This window comes from Peromyscus californicus, unplaced genomic scaffold, assembly GCF_007827085.1.
Source record: "Peromyscus californicus insignis strain IS unplaced genomic scaffold, ASM782708v3 Scaffold_7__1_contigs__length_154581171, whole genome shotgun sequence".
Lineage (NCBI taxonomy): Eukaryota > Metazoa > Chordata > Mammalia > Rodentia > Cricetidae > Peromyscus > Peromyscus californicus.
In genome coordinates, this window is record NW_026294595.1 from 139298443 (window position 1) to 139319687 (window position 21245).

At 48.1% G+C, this 21245-nt stretch overlaps 2 protein-coding genes across 2 annotated transcripts; one reads left to right on the forward strand and one right to left on the reverse strand.

Moving 5' to 3' along the window:
* Positions 1–562: 562 nt before the first annotated feature.
* On the forward strand, positions 563–6275 carry Wfdc2 (WAP four-disulfide core domain 2). The gene is made up of 5 exons (XM_052725516.1): positions 563–681; positions 1189–1332; positions 1944–2072; positions 3646–3792; positions 6097–6275. The coding sequence occupies exons 1-4, from the start codon at positions 603–605 to the stop codon at positions 3789–3791; spliced, it is 498 nt and encodes a 165-aa protein (XP_052581476.1). The 5' UTR covers positions 563–602; the 3' UTR covers position 3792; positions 6097–6275.
* Positions 6276–7436: 1161 nt separating this feature from the next.
* Positions 7437–10764, reverse strand: Spint3 (serine peptidase inhibitor, Kunitz type 3). Its single transcript, XM_052723723.1, has 2 exons — positions 10689–10764; positions 7437–7627 (listed from the first exon to the last, which is right to left on the reverse strand). Exons 1-2 carry the CDS (start codon positions 10762–10764, stop codon positions 7437–7439), a joined length of 267 nt encoding a protein of 88 aa, XP_052579683.1.
* Between the last annotated feature and the right edge of the window lie 10481 nt (positions 10765–21245).

A 21245-nucleotide genomic window follows, 5' to 3' on the forward strand; every position in this document is an offset into this window, starting at 1 on the left:
GAGTGTGGCAGGAAGAGGCAGAAATGTGTCTAAAAGGGCTGGAAATTGCTCGGCTGTTTCTCCTCCGTGGGCCTGATCCTGGTCAGATGGGCTCCTTTGTGAACGACTGCTTTTTCTGTAGCCTCTACTACACCAGCCTTCTACTAATCCTTGAACAGGATTCTGACCCGTCTGACCCCAAGTCTCAGCACTTAATCCCCCAGCATCCATTGCCTCCCTGCAGCCTTGCCCTTTCCTCCTTATTCCTGGACCCCAGTCGCTCCAGGGAGGACCCCAGACTTTCTAAATGAGCCCAGGGGCCCTGAGCCTGGGCCCTCTGCTCCTGCTGCACTGCCTTGCCCTCGGGCTCCAGAAAGGTAGGAAGAGAGGGAGGGGTGGACAAGTGTCCGGCTACAGCTGGCTCAGAAGCTGTCTCGGTTCCTGGTTCCCATCAGAGCCAAGAATGACACCTGATCCCGGGGGATTGTGAAATGGCATGAGGTGGCAGGGCGCCCGCGCTGCCCGCTGTGCTTCCTACCCGCCTCCTGCACCCCTCGCTCGGCCCCGCCCCCGGCGCGAGCGGTTAAATCCCCCCCACCCAGGCTGCGGCTCACACCTGCACCATGCCTGCCTGTCGCCTGTGCTTGCCGGCCGCAGGCCTTCTTCTGGGGCTGCTGCTGTTTACCCACCTCTCAGATGCAGGTGAGAGCAGCCGGGAGTGCGGAGCCCCGAAGGGGGTCTCAGAAGTGGGAGTTCTGGGGCGAAAGTGGGAAGGCCAATGAAAAGGCAAATTTTGGGAAGTCTGGGGCCTACAGCTAGGGATTCTTGAAGCTTAGGATCTGGAGTTCAGTGTTCTGGAGGCGGGGAGACCGCTGAAGGCTGAAAGTTGGAGGGGCGGAGGCTCTCTCTGTGCTGAAGGCGGAGACCCTGTGGAGCGGGAAGCTCCCAGGATGACTGAAGCTGGCAGCCAGAGGCTCAGGTCCCCAGAGGACTGGGGCTCTGAAGCCAAGCATCAGAGAGCCCCCAAGTGTCAGAGACCCCTGGCCCGGGGGTGGGGCGCCCTGGGGGACGTTAGGAGGGTCCCCGGGACCAGAACCCCACCAGAACTCGGTGGGGTTGAAATTTGAGGATCTTGGAGCAGGAGTTGGGTATCCTGGTGGGATTGGGCTTTGGTTCCCCCCGACAGTTCTCCGCTCCCACCACCCCTAGGTGCGGGAGCAGAGAAACCCGGCGTGTGCCCCCAGCTCCAAGAGAGAACCGACTGCGCAAAGCAGTGCTCCTCGGACGACCAATGCCTCAACAACCTCAAGTGCTGCCAGGCTGGCTGCAGCTCTGTCTGTTTCGACCCTGATGGTAACCCCTCAGCGACCTGGCTGGGACAAGGCGGGGCCGCCGAGGGCTGCGAGAGGCGGGATTGCAGGGGCTCGGGGAAGAAGGGCACCCCAGGCGCAGGGACGCGGGAAGGTTGAAACCCGATCCACCTGTGCCCGCCCTGGTCCGGCCTGGGGTGGATGCAGGGGGACAAAGGCGTCACCGAGGCGCGGCCCAGGGGGAGGAGGTACCCCCATTCCTGGTTGGACTCGATTCTCTGGTGCATGACGGGCTTCCGGGCACGCACAGCGAGACTTTGTTCCGGGGCCCAGGAGCAGTGGCTCACTTGGCTGGAGACTGTGGGCAATCCCTGGGTGGCGTCAGGGCTGGGACCCGAGCCCTGGAGACCTCTTGCCTCCGGAGTCCCTCCCTCAGGACCTTCCACCGTCTGGCCTGACTAGACTCCCCAGATTTCTCCCTGAGGGCGGGAAAGAACTTTGCCACACCCTACGTCTGTGGAAGTGAGCGGCCAAAAGAAATATTCTTGCACGAAGTCACACCGCCATCCCGTGGCGGGCAGAGGTTCCGTTTCTTCTTCTGACATTTCTTGGCTTCCCTCCTTTACCTTTAAAACCATCTCCTCCCACCTTCAGGACTGAACGAGGAAAATCTCCGGGATACTATTCCATCAGCCAACCAGACTTCTCCATCAGAGGGAGGTCAAGTCTCCACCGCGCCACCGCCACCGCCACCGGCTGTGGCAGAGGAAGAAAGTAACCTTGGTATGGAATCCAAGCTTCTTTTCCAAGAGGGAAAAGCTGAGGCTAGGAGGTGGAGGTGGGGACAAGATGGGAACACAGAGGTGGTAAATACTGATCTTGATCATGGACACAGACCCTACCCCCTATTTTGCCTTTACTATTTCCCCCAGAGACGCCAGCAGAGGCTGGGAGCATGTCTAACTTAGGGATCCTAAGGCGATATGAGCAGAAAGGTGGAGGGAAGACTTGCCCACGAGGGGCAGCTTTAGGGTGTGGAGGTGCTATATATAGGTGGGCCTGGAAAAGGATGACCAGGGAAGTTGGCATTGAGCCAACTGGCACGCAGGCTGTCATGTGGATGAAGATGCTGCTTTCTTGTGTCAGCTGGACAAGCTAGCTGGCCTCCTGAGTCAGCGGGGAGCCCGGAGGTTTGAATCCTAGCCCTACCGTTTCCTAAGTGTGTGAGCCTGAGCAGCTTGCCCTTTGAAACCCTGCCTGTTCATTTGCCAAGTGGGCATGATGAGGTCAATTTGTAAGACTGGTGCAGGAGGAGCTAAAGGCAACTATCCTCAAAAGCATCTCCTCCGTGAGTGGACATGCTGTACAAGGCAGCTTGCTTTGGTAATAAATCTTCTCCTTATTCTCATTTTGTCTCAGGGTAGCCTCCAACAGCATCTGTATTAGCAAAGTCAGGACGCTGGCAAGCTCTCCTCTCATGGTCCTTTACCTGCTTACCCACTTCACTGCCTCTTACCTTTCGCTGGGCCTGGCTCTGTCTGGTACTTCTGTCGAATGGAACATAGTGTTGGGGTGTGTGGGGTGGTGGTGGTTTTAGCTGTGCATGGGTGATCGGGTGTGTCTGGAGATCCATGGCGATGAGTGATTGTTACTGGCAGTGGCCCTGTGAGAGCAGGGGCAGGGAACGTGTGTCACCTCTTACCTGTGCACTGTACTTTACAGCTTAAGAAGTAGCAGCGAGCTGGTGGCTAGTGCATTCACCCTGGAGCCACATCTCCTGTGGTTCAAATCTTGCTTCAGTCCTGCATGGCCTCAGGCAAAGCACTTAAGAGCATACTGCCTCAGTTTCCTCCTCTGCGATGCAAGGAACTATTAACAGAACCATTCACCTCTTTTAAGATTATTGTGAGAATTAGATGAACTAGTGCCTGAACAATGCTTGGCTCCAGCAGGACTAGTTAGTGTTAATGCTTGTAATCATTCATTGTTATCAAGTAGTTCGGTTTTTCAGGGTGGTGTATGTGGGGGATAATTGCTTTTGTAACAACCTCACAACTGAGTGACAGGGATTCCATGTGACATCGAAAGCTCTGGGAGATGTGGGCCCCAAGGGGAGAAAATGGCAGAGCTGGGACTCAAACTGAGGTGCTGTGATTTCAAAGCCATGTGAGAGCAGGAATTCGGGGTTTGCAGATAATCTCCCCAAGACCCCTGAGAAACCTCAGGTTCCCAACATCAACTCAGGTAGGCAGCTCTGTTGTTGGGGAACCAGCTTCAGGGCAGTGCTCAGCCATGCTTTGCTGATTGTCTACCTGTGTCCCTCAGCTCACCTCCCCCTACTCGCTTGTCTACCCAGAAAAGCAGGGCACCTGCCCCAGTGTGGACTTCCCTAAGCTTGGTATCTGTGAGGACCAGTGCCAGTTGGACAACCAGTGTCCTGACAACATGAAATGCTGCCGCAATGGCTGTGGGAAGATGACCTGTGCCACACCCACATTCTGAGGTAGGTGGGAGTGGGAGAGCAGGTTCAGAGATGCCCAAGTATGGGGTACTTACAGCAAGTGGTAAAGAAAGACCTTGGAAAACACAGTGATGATAAATCTGTCTGTATATTCACTTTCCTTAACTCAACTAATATTTATCGACAATATGTAGATGATGTGTGATCAAACAAATCAGACAAAAGAGGCTGGGTGATGGGTTTTATTGTCTAATGCACGAGAAAAGAAATAAACAAGCCGATTTTGGTAGTATGTTATAGGTACATGCCATGGGACAAAGAGAACAGGAGGGAGGTATTCCTGGGGGAGGGGAGACAAGGGACATTACTGCAACCTTTACATGGGACAATAGGTGCAGTCCTCACCAAGAAGGTGGGAAATGAGAGAACACGTGAGCATGTCAGGGCAGAGGGAGCAGCAATATGAAGGTGAGAACATCACTGAGGTATTTAAGAAAGAACGTGAAGGCTGGGTAGAAATATGAAGGGAGGTCAAAAGGTCTGGGACAGACCATGAGGGCCTTAGAGGCCGTTGTCTTGATCCTGAGGTCTGTCTTCAGAAAGAGACTTGCCCTGATGTTTTCAAAGGGCCTTCATGAGTGATGTGGCATAGCTAGACTGTTGAGGGCAGAGAAAGATTCCTAGACTCAGCTGTGAGTGGACAGATGAGATGAGCCTGACCAGGGTGGAGGCAAGGGACAGCGGTGGCCAGTTCACCCCTTCATGAAGAAGAATGGTGGGGTTTGCTGATGAACTTCCCTTTTGTTTAGGAATTGGAAAGGGGTAGCTGTTGTCCTAGGGGAGGAGACAATGTGGGGTGGGGGAGTCGATAGCCAGTGGGGTTGAGGAGAAGGTATCTCTTTGCATGTTGAGTGAGACACAGAGAAGCTGATCTTTATTTACTCCAAAGGCTCATCTTTGTGGACAAGTGTGGTTGAGGTTGTTAACTTCCATTGCATTTATTAGTTGTGTCTGAAATGGACTAAGCATTTGCTCTGAGCAAGCCAGGACTAAATTCAGTACCTTTAGTGCCTCAGACCCTGAAAGGAGAAGTTTGGAGAGTCACTCTTCCCTTTGTATGTGATTAAAAATAAAATACTAATAAGTTGGGGGCTAGAGAGGTGACTCAGTGGTTAAGAGCACTTACTGCTCTTGTGGAGAACACAGGTTTGGTTCCTGGTACCCATCTAGTGGCTGGCAACCATCTATAACCCCAGTTCCAGGGGCTCTGATGCCCTCTTCTGGCATCCAAGGGCACTGCACACACCCGGTACACATAGATACATGCAGGAAAAACACGTATACGTGTAAAACAAAACCCTTAATATAGCATTATGTCACACAGTAAGTGTTAAAAAGGGAGAAACAGAGACAGATACTTGGTTGGCCCATTAAGTGATGCAGCAGTGACTGTTTGAGGTTCTGGACAGAGAGGAGACTGCTCCCCTGAGCTTGCAGTGCGGTGGTTGAGATGGAAGAATTGATGGCTCAACCTGAGCCACCAATCAGTGCCCACTGCCTCAGAAAACAGCTGAGGAAATGTCACTCAGGCTTGAGGAAGGGAGGATGGCATAGGAGCAGTTGGAGAAAGCTTCCCAGGGGGTGACCTTGAACTGGCACAAAAGGATGAGGCAATGATTCATGGTTGGTGAGATATAGAGAAGGGATGCTGTTCAAGGCAGAGGAAGCAGGATGAGCAAGAACTTAGACAAGCCTTTGGTGGCAATCACAGATCGCTGGGGGGATCCATTAATGCACACAGAGTTAACCGAAGCCCAAGACAGGGCATGTGCCCAACGTCTCATGGTGGTTATTTCAAAGTATGCTTTTCAGTGACTAGGTGGGAGCCACAGTCTTCCTAGGACCCTGAGCCCTGCTATGATGCCAACTGTCTCTAATCTCTATGAATGCCAACTGCACAGTAGGCATTGCAAGCAGAAAAACCAGGATTCAGATTTCAGCTCTGACCCTTATCTAGCCTCTTCATCTCCTCAGACAATTATTTTGCTTACAGAATGGGGATAAATGTCAGGAAGGTAGCAGGAAGATAATGTTTATGGGTCTCCAGGGAGGTCCCAGTGGTTGTTTGGGACCATGGTACACCCAAGCAGGTCCTTGGTTTGATCTGAAGCATAAGAGATGGGTCTAGAACCTGCTGGGAAATGCACTACCAAGAAGGTAGTGCATCGCTGTGTGTACAAGTGTGATGGAGGTAAGTAGGAAGCTGTGTCAGGATTTAAACTGATGACACTTGTGTCTAGTATGACAGATGTTACTGTTGATGGTGCCATGGTTTTCTTCCTCCAGCTTCAGCCACCACCAGCCTGAGGAACGGGAGAGGATGCTTCTGCTGGATTGTGCATCTGGTGTCGTTCCTGTGGCCTCCCTTCTCTCTGGCCTTTGTGTTTCTTCCTGGACCCTCAAAAGCATCTCCCTTTTCCAACCAATAAAGTGATCACTTTCAGCAATGGAGAAGCCATAACAAACACCTGCTCTCTTCCTTCTGTCCCCGTTTCCCATGGCTTGGTTTAGGTGGGTGGGAAAATATAGGACAACTGGGTCATCCAGGTTCAAAATCCAGGGGAAGATTAGTTCTGAAGTCATGAACAATGATTCAGGTGTGTCTCTGGTGTGTTAGCATTTCTCTGGTGGATCTTTGCACCAATCCTGTGAGGCTCCTTAGTCTCCAAGGATCATAGAGCCAACATGGCCTCTTAGAGGTCGAGGAACACCTCTGAAATCACTCAGATTCACCCATGGGCGTGTTGCATGTCTGTCTGTCAGACACAGTGCTAAGAGAACATGCTCATGAGGCTTCCTGGCTGCTCAGGGTCCTCCGAGAAGTTGACAAGAGGCCAGGGGTCTGCTGAGGAGCTGTCAGTAAAGTGGCCGCTGCGCAGGTGTGAGGACCTGAATTCAGATCCCTAGCAGCCATGTACGAGACTTAAGTGCAGCAGTATACCTTTAACCCTCCCACTGGGGATGGGGGTGGGGTTGGAGACGGACGGGTTCATTCCTAGACCTTTTGGGACAGTCAATCTAACCAGATGGCAAGCATCAGGTTCAGAAAGAGACAACTTGCAGGAATCGGCTCTCCTTCTACCATGTGGGTTTCAGGGATGGTATTCAGGTGGTCAGGCTTGGTGGCAAGCACCCTTACCCACGGAGCCGTCTCTCTGGCCCCACCCTTAAAAAGAAGTCCCTGCCTAGCTCTGTGCCTCATCTATCCTTGAAATAGCAGAGCAGGCAGGCGTCACGGCTTCCTCCCCTCCTTTCTGAGATTAGTAATTGTTGCTTAAGGAAAACCAAGGGACCCTGGGACTAGGGCTCGTCAGTTCTCTTCCCATGTGACAGTACAGGCCCTTTTAGTTCAACTCGGTTCTCTCACTTTGAACTTGTTATCTTCAGATGGGTGGAACAGTAATTCACGCTAAGATATGAGGGGCACTTCTAAATTTTCCCAATGTGCTTGTATTTTACAAGGAAAGATTTTTAATCAGGATATGTTAACATTTGTGCAATTTCTGAGACAGAATTGATTTTAGGGAAGTGTGTTTAGAGGAATGCATTTTTTTATTCACACACAGAAAGCCTTCGGGGACCCCTGGGGAACTTGACTTCATGGAGGGCTGTGCAGGCTTGTGAAATCAGGAGCGTCTGCAGGTTAGTCGGCACTCGTTTCTGTTCAGAAAGTTGTTCTCATTGCCTCCACAGCCTCCGTAGCCAAACCGCTCGCACCTGCCAGATTTGGTGCTATAGTACCACCGCAGTACCATGGCTTGACACTGGCCTTTTTCCACAGGAAGGCTGCATAGAGGTGGTAAGGGCTTCCTGGACACTTGAAGAAGAAGAGTGATTTAGGGGGCATGTCCATCACCACCCCTTCTGCTACTCTCCCCTCCGCTGGGCTTCCATGGCCACAAGGTGCAAGGCTGAGGCCTTCCATGACAGGCACGTCTTCCCACCCAACCTTATCCATCTCCACAGAAGCCGAGGTTTGCACTTCTGCAAGTAGGGAGACTCCCCTGCCTGGGGTTTCAACTCGGATGGACTCACATCCTAGCCTTGCCCCCCACGACGGCATCAGGCTGTGTAGCCGTCCCTGCTCCAAGTCTCCAGTTTGTTGTCTGTGACGCCAAGGAGCTGAGCCCTGTATCTCCTTTGCCCCCTCAGATTTGATCTGCTGCAGTCAGATCCTGCAGGCTTCTGCCTCCTCTCTCACAGTCCGTTCCAGAACGGACAGACTGCAGGGAAGGGGGAGCCTTGAATCTGAGAGCAGGGTTTCAAGTCGGACTCAGACATATGCTAACTGTGTGGCCCTGAACAAAGGACCTATCTCTTCTGCGTCGAGTTTCTTGAGTCTAATGTTCACATTTTTTGGGCTAATTGAGAGGTTAAAGACAACTAACAAGGGCTGGGGGAGGTGGAACACGCTTTTAATCCCAGCGTTCAGGGGAGACAAAGGCAGGAGGATCTCTGGGTTGGAGGCCAGCCTGGTCTACAGGGAGAGCTCCAGGCCAGGCAGCGCTATATAGTGAGACCCATCTCAACAAAACAGAACAACAACAGGAACAAAACCAAACAAAAATAGCCAATACAAAGCACCGTTAAGTCCAACAGCTCAAAAAACAGTGGATAATGGTGAGCTGCCCCTAAGCATCCTCTCCTTCCTGAGCAACGAGCCCCGCAACGCAAACCTCCATACGGACTCTGCAGCCCTCGTTCCCAATGCAGGCCTGCCTCTGAGTTCTCAGCAAACACCCAACAATTAGCAATAACCATGAGCTCCTCTAAGGAGTGCTAGAAGTTTCTTTGTATTTGTTACTATGTGAGATGTGAGTATTTTTCTCTTTGCAATTACTATTTTGTATGTGGATGTATGTGTGTGTGTGTGTGTGTGTGTGTGTGTGTGTGTGTGTGTGTGTGTGTGTCTGTGCGCACGCGTATGTTGTGGAGGCCAAAGGACAACTTAGGTGTTGTTTTCTCTGGCTTTTTTTTTTTTAAGTCCTGGTCCCTCACTAGGCTGGGACTCACAAAATAGGTGAAGCTGGCTGGACAGTGGCTCTCTGCCTCCCCAGCTCTAGGATGCCAAGCATGCCGCACGCCTGGCACTTTCCTTTTCCTTTTCTTTTGATGTAGATGTTGGAGAGCAAACACAGGTCTTCATACTTTCAAGGAAAGCACTGTACAGAACCATTTGTCTCCTCAGTCCCTGTAATTACTCTTCACGGTAACTTTGGGGCGAGGGGAAGATGCCAGGGGCCTCATGTGTGCCAGGCCAGTTCTCCACTGCTGAAGTGCATCTGTGGGTCTCTTCACTCCAGGTATCATGGCTTATCATGGCACATGAGGAAACTAGAGAGCAATGAAGTGCCTGTCTTTTTTTTTTTTTTTTTTTTTTTTTGGTTTTTCGAGACAGGGTTTCTCTGTGTAGCTTTGCGCCTTTCCTGGAACTCACTTGGTAGTCCAGGCTGGCCTCGAACTCACAGAGATCCTCCTGGCTCTGCCTCCCGAGTGCTGGGATTAAAGGCGTGCGCCGCCACCACCACCCGGCAAAGTGCCTGTCTTAATGCCAGGAAGTGGGAGAACCAAGACACAAAGCCAGCACAATCCAGTGGCAAAGGTCTGCCAGTTCTCGACTATCTCCTTTATTGTAGAATGAATGGGTGGATGGACACACTTTTGGTGGAATTTGGCAGCAGCCTAGGCAGGGGAGAGGTTCAGGTTCTCTCCTGTTCATGCCCTGTAAGGCTCGTGCTGGGTACAAAAGTTAATGGACAGGAGCAAATTAGCTTATCCAGTCAAGATGGAAGTGGATTGGGGCAGCGGCGGGGGGTGGGGGAGCATGTTCATATGGCATGTGACATCCTGGTCACAGTAGCATCCTCCTTGACCCCAGGTGACTCAGTAGAAGGTGGAGTCCCACCTGCTTTTAAATGTTGCCAGTCTGCTTTCCCTCTCCGTTGGTTCTATTAAAGCCAAGAGGAAATCACTTAATATTTATTTTTGTATGTAATAAAGATAATCCCCCTTCCCTGTGTGTGTGTGTGTGTGTGTGTGTGTGTGTGTGTGTGTGTTCTGAATGTGACCAAAGTATTTCATGAGAAGCTATTGAGAGCTGTTACACTAACAAATAAATACACATCAGATTTTATCAACAAAGCAGACACAACCATTGCTCTTATGAAAAACCTGACATTCGGAAAGACCAAACAACACTTCTGAGGCATAGATTTTTGTAAGTAGTAGGGCCAGCACCTGACTCCTGATGCTACTGACTTGGGGGAGCCCAGGGCTTACGCATGCTAATAAGTGTTCCTCCACTGAGCTATATGCCAGCTCTGAATATTTGTCAAGGGAATCCTGCTGTTCACAAAAAGTCTGGATACACCATATTGCTGTTGTCATCCTGGTGGGGTGTGTGCATTCCTCCCCCATCCCCGTCTTCACCCGTGCCCCCCATCATCGTGGTGGGGTATGTGTCCCCCTCCCCCATCTCTGTTTGTCCCCTTCCCCATCCACCTGCACCTGTAGACTTTAAGCTGCAGCAGAGACAGTGGCCCAGGAAGGAGGTCAAAGTTGAGCTTACACCTCTCCTCCTTGGTCTCAATTTGACTATCACAAGTCCAAACTTTAAAGTCCCCTTTCCTCTTCCTATGGCTCCTTCACTGTCTATTATGCTATGATGTATGCTGTGTGCCTCCCCCCGCCCCTAGAATTTAAAGGCAGTGTCTTTGGCTGGTGGCTGAAACCCAGCTCCTAGGATGGTGCCTGGTACATAGCAGACACCTGACAGTGTCTGTCAATGACCTGAACTGGCTGCCTGTCCTGCTGGATGAGGAACAGACTCTGCACTGCTCCGTTCCTGGTCTATGCTGAGACCCCCATTTCATACCAACCTCTTCTTGGTTCTGAGCAAAGCTCTTGGCAGAAGGTGAGGATCAGGAAAAATGAGAAGGAGGCCTGGAGCTGCATGGTGTCTGCCGGCAGTGGACCAGCCTGGAGCTGCCTTATTTAGGGAGGGAAGAGATTGGAGGAGGGGCTGACCCTGCATCCTGCTCACTAGCCCCTAACTGCTGCTGCTCACAGGGCTGGCTGCTGCTGGAACAGAGAGTTCCAGCAAAGCACAGTCTCTCTCTCTTCTGGACATATCTGATCTGACCTCCAAAGCCAAGTGCTGTGGATATCGCTCTGTATGCTGTGAATGTGTTGCTCTGATTTGGTTGATAAATAAAACGCTGATTGGCCAGTAGCCAGGCAGGAAGTATAGTATAGGCGGGACAAGCAGAGAGGAGAATTCTGGGAACAGGAAGGCTGAGTCAGGAGAAGGCATCACTATGAGAAGCAAAATGTAAAGTACTGGTAAGCCACAAGCCACGTGGCAACTTATAGATTAATAGAAATGGGTTAATTTAAGATATAAGACTAGATAACAAGAAGCCTGCCATGGCCATACAGTTTATAAGTACTATAAGTCTCTGTGTGTTTACTTGGGTCTGAGCAGCTGCGGGCCTGAGCAGGACTGGAGAAAACTCCCACTACAGCCAAGAGCCACCATTTTAGTACAGAAGTCCCTTCTTCAACAAGAATGGGACAGCAGTTATTACCAACTCTGTGCCTTTGTGTTTCCAGACACCACACAAAATACACTTCACACACTGTTTGTCCAGGAAGTTTACACAGGACCTGACTTGGGTTCCTAACATCCAAATTGGGCAGTTCACATTTCCTGTAACTCCAGCTCCAAGAGACTCCAATACGTCTGGCCTCAGTGGGCAGCTGTACACAGGTGAACTCTCTCCTCCATATACATGTACATCATTGAAAGGAAAACAAATCCTTGAAAAGAACAAGCCTGAGTTTCTCTGACTTTCTATCTAACCATATGTCCTCTTCTTTTCAAATGTAATCCTGCTATAATGCCACCAGCCATCCTGTGACACAGTTAATAGGGGTTGGGGTGGTGAAAGTCAGGACAATGGAACCGCCTCCTCTTGGACTTTTAGTTTCCAATTTTTTGAACTAAGTAAATCCCCTTTTAAAATAAAGCATGCAGTCTCAGGCATTTTGTTATATAACAGAAAATATACAGAAGCACTCCATTTTGCAAGATTAAACTACTGTGACCACCGTCATACAGAGAGCAAGCCCATGTCCCTGGTCTGTTCAGTTCCAGTGATTTGTGGCAGTGGTTCATTAAAGAGACGTTTCTCAAGTCTCTTGCATTGATTGTACTGTCAGGTACTGCCTCAATCACACCTGGGTGCCCCCAAGGAATTATGGGAACAACACACACTTGATCCAGAAGTCTGAAACTGTCACACGATTGGAGAAGGAGCAGAGTCAGTGTATTTAAGCAGAATAACAAGAATGCAGTATAAAAACAAGGTGTGGTTTATGCTTGAAATCCTGGTACTTGGAGATGGGACAGGAGGATCACAAGTTCAAGGTCACCCTTGGCTAAATAGTGAGTTCAAGGCCAGCCTGGGTCATATGAAACCCTGTCTAAAAAAAAGAAAGAAAGAAAGAAAGAAAAAAGGAAGAAAGAAAGGAAGGGAGAGAGGGAGGGAGGGAGGGAGGGAGGGAGAGAAGGAAGGAAGGAAGGAAGAAAGAAAGAAAAGAAAAGAAAGAAAAAAGAAAGATCCCTACCCCCATATGTTTACTTTTAAAAATCAATGTATCCTTTTGTTTAAAAAAAGGATTTATTTTCTTTTTGTTTGTTTGTTTTTGTTTTGTTTTCTTGCTTTTTTTTCCTGACAGGGTTTCTCTGTGTAGCCCTGTCTGTCTTGGAACTCGCTCTGTAGACCAGGCTGGCCTTGAACTCAGATTCGCCTACCTCTGCCTCCCAAGTGCTGGGATTAAAGTGTGTGCCACCACTGCCTGGCTTACTTTTAATTATGTGTATATACATGTGTTTGGGGGTATGTTCTTGCTAATATGGGTGCCTGGGGAGGCTAGAGGCATTGATTCCCCCTGATCTGGAGTTATAGGAGGTTGTGAGCCTCCAACGTGGCTGGGAATCAAACTCAGGTCCTGTGAACAGGCTCTTAACTGCTGAGGCCCTCTTCAACTCCTAAATTTGTGTATCCTTTCAATACCTTTTAAGGTCTTTGCTCATTTTTTTTCTTTCCTTCCTTTCTTTATTTTTCTGTTCTTGTTCTTTTTGTTTTATGGTATGGAGGACTGAACCCAGGAGCTCAAAAACTCTACCACCTGAGTTATTTTCTCAGCCCCATCTTTTGCCAACCTTCTTACCATATTATTTGTGTGGTATTGACTTCTAGGAGTTCTTAATATATCATAACAATAGTTATTTTTAATATGCATTATTGTCTTTGTTTATTTATTTTGGGATAGGGTCTCACTATGTAAACCAGGCTAGCCCAGAACTCAGAGCTCTGACTGTCTCTGCCTCCCGTGTGCTGTGATCAAAATTCTGTGCTGCTATGCCTGGCTATTGTCTTTATTATTTATTTTTATTTATTTACTTATTTTGAGGCAGGGTCTTATTGCGTGATCTTGACTGGCTTGGAACTTGCTGTGTAGACCAGGCTGGCCTCAAACTCTATCTGCCTCTGCCTCCCTAATGCTGAGATGAAAAGTCTGTGTCACCATAACCTGGTTATTTTTATTTACTTACTTTTAATACTTTTTAATTCCATAAAGATTAATTTTTTAATTAAAAATTTTTATTTTATGTATATGGGTCTCTTGCCTGTACATATGTCTGTGTACCACATTCACGCCTGCAACCTAAAAAGGCCAGAAGAGGGCATTGGATGCCCAGGAACTGGAGTTACAGACAATTGTGAGCTGCCAATATGGGTGCTGGGGATTGAACCCAGGTCGTCTCTTGAGTAGCAAGTGCTCTTAACCACTGAGCCATGCCTCCAGCTCTTGTCTTTATATTTTGGAGGGTAGTTACTCTGATTTCAGCATTATTATTTAATAGCCTTTTTCTCTTTAATCATTTTGACTATAGAGCCCAATACTTGCTGCTATCCTTTTGTTTCTGAAACTGAGCTATTATTTCTTCTCAGGTATTTCTTTGTTTATCATGACAATGTATGTAAGTGTGACTTCCTACATAGTGGTTCATGAAGCTTCATGGATCTCCTAATGAGTTTATCATCAAAGTTACTCGGTCATTCCTCCATCTATACGTTTTTTATCCGCACATTAGCTTATCTTTTCAATTGATTAATTGCAATAGTGTCTCTCTAGATAGTCCTGGCTGTTGTGGAACTCATTCTGTAGACCAGGCTGGCCTCAGTCTCATAGAGATCCACCTGTCTCTGCCTCCTGAGTGCTGGGATTAAAGGCGTGTGCAACCACATCCAGCCTAGATTCAGGAATGTATTTTGAGTAGGAGGTTGAGAGAAGCAGGCAATTCTCCCTAGACTTGAATCAAGTAGATCTGAGATGATCATGTTTCTGACATCTCCATGTCCTTTTTTTTTTTTTTTTTTTTTTTTTTTTTTGGTTTTTCGAGACAGGGTTTCTCTGTGTAGCTTTGCGCCTTTCCTGGAACTCACTTGGTAGCCCAGGCTGGCCTCGAATTCACAGAGATCCGCCTGGCTCTGCCTCCCGAGTGCTGGGATTAAAGGCGTGCACCACCACCGCCCGGCTCTCCATGTCCTTTTATCATCACACTGATTATGTGTTCATTTTACCTAATAAGGTAACACACTGGCATAGATAATGAGGAAGAAATCAGTGGCAAATGGAAGAAAACATTGTGCATATTGTAAACATAGTGAATTGTTAGACACCATTTAACAAGAAAAGCAGATATGAAGGGTGGGTCTTCAGAGCAAAAATTAATAGGAAGAGTCAGGAATGAGCTAAAGTATAGATGTGATGAACTAAAAGTAATGTGCTCTGCATTTGAGAAAATTTACCGAGAACATGATATTAGAGTAGGGTATGATGGCATGTGTCAATAATCACAACACTCAGTGGAGACAGGAGGATCAGAGTTTTAAGCCAGCCTAAGCTACACAGAGAATTTGAATCTCAGCTACATAGTAAGACTCTTATAGAGATGGGAGAGTCTGATCAATCACCCACATTGCATATTTATTTCCTCCTGGCTGCAGGGGAGGCTGGGAGAACAAATATACATATTACTTACCTACGGTGTCTCAGCAACAAGCCCATGTTCTCTGTGGTATTGGGAATGGGACTCTGCAGGCTAGGTGTCCCTTCACTGGCTTCTTCTGGCATCTCTAAACCTGCTTTCCTTTATTTCCCCTTAGATATCATCTCCTGGTGGCTACGCCTTTCCACTCAGTGCTCCAAAAATCATTAGAGCCCTGAGCGGTCAGAATCCAGCCACAGCACATTCTAGAAGATAGAGTCCATGTACACACATCCCACTCTGTTCTTCCATGAGTATCAGTTTTACTTAGGTTCTTTCCATGAACTCAGAGAGTCTTCCAATAAAATGACCCCTCTGCTTCCAAATCTAGAAGTAAAAATACCTCAACTTTCCCCTTCTTCCCCTTACTCTCCAACATTCATGGGACTATAAACCCCATGTTGCGAATGCTTGATTTTGTTTCTGTGTTATTTATTCATTTTCTATGTGCATATCGTATGTGTGTCACACATGCTTTGCTCCTGCATGCAGGCCATGACACACATGTGGAGGTTGGAGATAACCTTGAGTGTTGGTCCTTGCCTCCCACCTTGTTTGAGGCGGGGGTTTCCTGACATTTACTGCTGCATACACCAGTCTAGCTGGCACACAAACTTCCAGGAGTTCTCCCATTTCCACCTCCCATCTCTCTCTAGAAGTACTGGGATTTCAGACAATTGCTATTGTGCCTGACTTTGTGTGGATTCTGCCGATTCAGAGTGAGCTCTCTTTATCCCCCCAGCCCCGCTGCTTCTGTGTTCTCTACTGGATCTTGAAGAATAAAGACTGGGAGTCTGGATTTCTCAATCCAAACAGAAATCGTGGTTTTAACTCTAAGCAAGACTTCCCTGGTAGAGAATTCTTCAGTTCCAGGAAAGAGAGTTAGATGCTGAATATTAGAAGCAAAGTAACAGATAGTCCCGAAAGTCATCTGTGTTTTTGTTTTTCGAGACTGGGTTTCTCGGTGTAACAGCTCTGGCTCCATCACACCTGGCCCCAGCCACTCTTTAGGTCTAAGTTTTAGCTGATTTTGTTATGAGATACTACTGTGTAGTCTTGGACAATTTCTTTCTTTCTGGTTTTTTTATTTTTTTATTTTTTTGAGGCAGGGTTTCTCTGTGTTGTTTTGGAGCCTGTCCTGGATCTCGCTCTGTAGACCAGGCTGGCCTGGAACTCACAGAGATCCGCCTGGTTCTGCCTCCCAAGTGCTGAGATTAAAGACGTGCCCCACCACCGCCCGGCTTTCATTCCTTAGTAGAACTTTCAGTTGGTACACTTGTAGAGACAAAAGACGAGTAGTTCGGTTAGCCTGGATGCTCCTGTTTGCAAATTACCCAAGCTCTCGCATGCATTCTAGTTATGGAGGTAGATCCAAGAGGAACATCTGGAGAGAGAGAGAGATGAGGGGTCCTGCACCCTGGAAACAACCAAAGATTGTCTTCCTGGTGGCGTCTACTACAATGAGGAAGTAATAGAGATGTAGGGTCATTCATTTCCACGAGGTCCTTCAGTGCTGGAGTTCTCTGTGCCCAGCCCTGAATGCTTCATTTTCATTCCTGAGCAGAACCAGGAGCAGATGTTATCACCACAGGGCACACATTAGCCATTTCTAAGGCTAGTGCCAGGGCACATTGGTGCCAGGGCAGGAGCAACTTGTTCTAGTCACTCATGTATGGCAAACTGAAGCAGGACTAAATGCCGTGAGGAGTATGATCGAGTAGCAGGTGCTTATCAGGTCTGGTAGGATTCTCAGAAATGGAAAGTGCTGTTTGATATCATCAATCATTCACGTTCCCATGATGGCAGGAAACAGGCCCTGGACACCCTACTGTCCCAGTTAGGGTGTACAATAGGATGCACTAGGGTGTTGCTAAGGGCAACAATGAGATTTAAATTTGGGCCTTCTTATTCTTTTTTCTGTTAAAATGCTTTTGTTCTATGGAATGTATAGATGATTGATGTAGACGGACATTTATTTTGGGGCCAATACTCACAAAAAATGGCACAGACTTATTATTAATTATGAAAGTTCAGCCTTAGCTTAGGCTTGTTTCTAACCAGCTCTTAAATTAACCCATATTTTTAACTCTACATTCTCCCATGCGCTTGTTACCTCGTCTTCATTATGCCCATCCTGGTTATTCCACATCGGACTGGCAACTCTGCCTTCTTCTTCCCAGAGTTCTCTCTGTTCAGAAGTCCTGTCTAGCTTTTTATTAAACCAATCACAGTGACACTTCTTCACACAGTGTGAAGGAATATTCCACAGCAGGTTGGAAGTAGTCTGGACATTTTGGCAATATAAATTCTTTTTATTTATGAACCCAAGATAGTTTTTCACATATCTGTGTTTGTTTGTTTTTTTTTTTTAAATTTTCTTCATCAATGCTTCATGACTTTTGGTGCACACAACTTTTGCCCTTTGGATGATTTGAAGAACTTTGTTTTTGTTTTGCTGTTACCTATGCAAATATGATTGTTTTCTAAGTTTTCCTCCTGTGTAACTTTATTGGTATATAGAAGCACCACAGATTTTTGATTATTGATTTTTTTTACCCTGAAACTTAAATGGATTTATGTAACAGTGTGTGTGTGTGTGTGTGTGTGTGTGTGTGTGTGTGTGTGTGTGTGATCCTTAGAGTTTTGTCTCTATATGGTAACATGCAAACGTGCATACAGAGAGCTGTGGACAGATGTGGTATCTGCATATAGAAGCCTGTGAACAAATTGAACATCTGAATACAGATGACTGTGGACAGATGTGAACACTGCTTATAGAGGATTGTCAACAGATGGGGACAGTTGCATACAGAAAGATGTAAACAGATGGGGATATTAGCACACAGAGGAATGTAAACAGATGTGAACATCTGCATACAGAGGGCCGTGAATGAATGAGGGCATTATCATAAAGAGGCCTGAGAACAGATGTTCACCTGCAGACAGCAGATGAGTTATTCAGACTCTGAGACATCAGAATTTACAGGATCCTTTATTAGGAAGAACTAGAGCCTTCAAAGGAATGAATGAGAACACTGAAAGAAGAGGTGATTGGGTCTTACACTGAGAAGGGGTCAAAGGATGAAAGGGATTACGTCTGAAGAGAAGCTGGGGTGGGGGAAGGGAATAAGCAAGTTCTGGGGTTCTGCTTTGGGAACAGCCAAAGTCTTAGTGGCTAAGACTTGGCCAGTGTCAGCCAATCCAGAGCATCTGCTGGGATCACAGAAGAAAGTCTCGGATTAGGAGCCAAGACCTGGAGCTTCTTCCAGCTCAACCTTATCACATCCAGGAATATATGCCTGCAAGACACAAGGGTAAGGATGGGGATGCTTAGCTGCAGTCACCTTGGGAAGCAGATCTTTCAGCTAATGGAAAGGTATGGGATCATTTTCACATCCTCGGGCCAGCAGGGAAACCAGAGGTGATGTGAGTGCTGTGCTCAGAGTGACCCATCACTCCTGATTTTCCACTTTAGACCTGTTGTTCCAGGGTGGTGACCATGGTAGCTCACATGCTGCTCCTCTGAGTTGGTCCGGGAGCTCCCCGCTCCTGTGTCCTTTCTATTCCCACGACTCACCTCAGACTCGCAGGCTTCCCCTTGCCGACCACCTCCCTCCTCCTCTCTTCCCCAGGTCCTTCCCTTTAGCGACCGTCTCCCTCCTCCTCTCTTCCCCAGGTTCTTCCCTTTACACCCCCAGGACTGCTAAGGTCTTGGAAAGGATTGATACTTAGATAGCTGTTTAGACTTGGTAAAGATGCATGTTGGGGACCTTTAACACTTACGTTTCATTTTGCAGACAACATTACAGATACCTTCAGTCTGGAAGTTATTCGGGTTCCCTTGGCAACCACCATAGATGAATTCGGTACAGAGCTCAGTTTCTTTATTATACCACCAGCGTGGAAAGTAAGCCAAGCAGGGGCCCGGATCCGGTGGCAGGCTGCATATATCTGTGGGGAAAGCATGGGAGACAGATATTTGGATGCCTGTCTCCTAGGGGACAGTCCCATCCCTTTCCTCTCTCCACTGCTCCGTGTCCAGCTCAGAGCTGTGCTTCCAGGTCAGTGGGAGCTCTGACCACCCACTTCAGCCTCTTTGGTCCTGGCTTCCTCATCGGCAGGATGACAACACAGAGTACCACTTTGCTTGTCGGGACAGGACCGTCACAGGAACAGATGCAGCCATGGCACACAGCTCTTTCACTGTCTCTCTGCAGCATCTGAACAATGACTTCTTGATGATTTTGCCTCATAAATTGACCTCCTTTCTTTCTTCTCTGCCAGGAATGGCCACCATCTAAGTTCAAACATCTCCAGTCTACTGGACATCAGGTTCCAGAGTAAGTGATCCACTAGCTCAGGACAAAGTTACCTCCCAGCCTGAAAGTCCATGTCTTCTCTCTCCACAGCTTCTCTCTTTCGCTGCTCCTACACTCATCCTTTCAAACTCATGCTTGGAAGTCACCCTGTTCTCCCATCTGCATGCCTTCACACGGGCTCAACCTCGAGCTGCTCTTCCTAACAAGGCACACTCCTATTCATTCTTCAAAACCCTTCCACTAGCCAGGTATGATGGCATTTGCTTGACATCCTAGCACTTGGGAAGCTGAGGCAAGGAAGCTGGGATTGCAGTGATTTCAAGGCTGCCCTGTGCTATACAGAAGACCCTGTCTCCAATATCGAAACACTTCCAGGCATCAATGCCTTTCTGATGTCTCCAGGGTCTACTCTTTAGCCCTTGATGTTCATGCATCTGTTTTATGTCTGTGATGAAGATTTATCATGACTTTATCCATATTTTCTGAGTGCTGGAGAACATGAGCTCTTCATGGGCAATGGCTGTGCCTTAGCTTGGAACAGCAGTTCTGAGCAGATAATTTGGCAAAGAACCGATATTTCAGGAATATCCTCAGAAGGAAGGAAAGAAGGAAAGAGAGAAAGAAAGAAAGAAAGAAAGAAAGAAAGAAAGAAAGAAAGAGAAAGAAAGGGAGAGGGGGAGGAAGAGAGAGAGAGAAAGAGAGAGAGAGAGAAAGAAGAAGAAGAAGAAGAAGAAGAAGAAGAAGAAGAAGAAGAAGAAGAAGAAGAAGAAGAAGAAGAAGAAGAAGAAGGGAGGGAGGGAAGCAAGGAAGGAAGATCCCAAACTTAAGCATTTACTGAACAGCCGATTTCCCCACTGTAAACTACCGTCACAGCCACACAACTTTGCTGTTAAAGCGTTGCCCTGGGTTTAGCATTTGACACCCGTTAGCATCTCCTCTTGTGTGGCCACCCTCCTACTGTTCTCACTGTGCAGGTAGGGACAGGAGACTTGCAGAGGTGAAGTGACTCTCCTGATGTCACACAGCTGGTGAGGGAGTTAAACGTAGACAACCCACCAGGTGTGGTGGTGCACGCTTAGAACCCCAGACATCAGAAGGCTGAGGCAGGAGGATGTCAAGGTCGAGGTCAACCTGGCCTACCAGCGATTCCCTGACTCAGCAACCAGCACCCACGCAGAGCACAGTCAGGGGTTAGGACCACAGGGAGGATCAAGTCCAGACCTCTGGGCGCCCTCCCTCCTCCAGCTTCACCTTCTTCACTTGCCAGCGTTTCCAGGCCTGGTCACGTGTCACCTGACACAGGGCCTTCCCGTGAGCACTTGCTGGTGTCTGGAAGGCTGCTCCCCGCTGTCTTTGCCTGCATACCCATCCTTCAGATTCCAAGTCCTATATGCCTTTCCCAGGAAAAGCTTTCGTGGCCACAGTGAGCAGGTGGAGTCCATCGTGGGTGCCACGAGCACCCATAAATATTTGTTGATTGATAAAATGGGTGGATAGTTTTGATGGCCTTTTGTAGAGCTCAAGGATATGAGCAGAGAGGAAAGAGTACGGAAGGCTACAGCAATGAAGAAGGGTATCCTGGGTTTATGTCAGTCTGAGGCTGGACAAACAAGCCAGGAATCGCAGGACACCTGCCTCATGCTTATCCTGCAACCAGATATGGCATTGCTGTTTGCTGAGACTTTGCTAGCTACTTGGCATCTCAGAACAGCACCCGAGAGTGGTCAAGGGGATCACATGAGCCAGTGCCCACATATGGTGATATATTATTTGTATTAAAATGTTATTTGTAGGTTAATAAATAAAGTTGCCTGGGGGTCAGAGCTATTAGCAAGCCATAGGAAAGCAGGGCAGTGGTGGCGTACGCTTGTAATTCCAGCACTTGGTAGGCAGAGCTGGGTAAGTCTCTGTGTGTTCAGGGATACAGCCAGTATTGGATACACATGCCTTTAATCTCAATACCAATCATGGAAAACCTGGAGGTCTATACAAACAGG

Excerpts from the sequence above, each read along its gene's own strand:
- Wfdc2 (XM_052725516.1), top strand. The coding sequence starts at position 603 with ATGCCTGCCTGTCGCCTGTGCTTGCCGGCCGCAGGCCTTCTTCTGGGG. Across the intron at positions 1,333-1,943 it reads TGTCTGTTTCGACCCTGATG|GACTGAACGAGGAAAATCTC; the intron begins GTAACCCCTCAG and ends TCCCACCTTCAG. Across the intron at positions 2,073-3,645 it reads AGAGGAAGAAAGTAACCTTG|AAAAGCAGGGCACCTGCCCC; the intron begins GTATGGAATCCA and ends TTGTCTACCCAG.
- Spint3 (XM_052723723.1), bottom strand. The coding sequence starts at position 10,764 with ATGCAGCTCCAGGCCTCCTTCTCATTTTTCCTGATCCTCACCTTCTGC. Across the intron at positions 7,628-10,688 it reads TTGCTCAGAACCAAGAAGAG|TGTCCAGGAAGCCCTTACCA; the intron begins GTTGGTATGAAA and ends TTCTTCTTCAAG.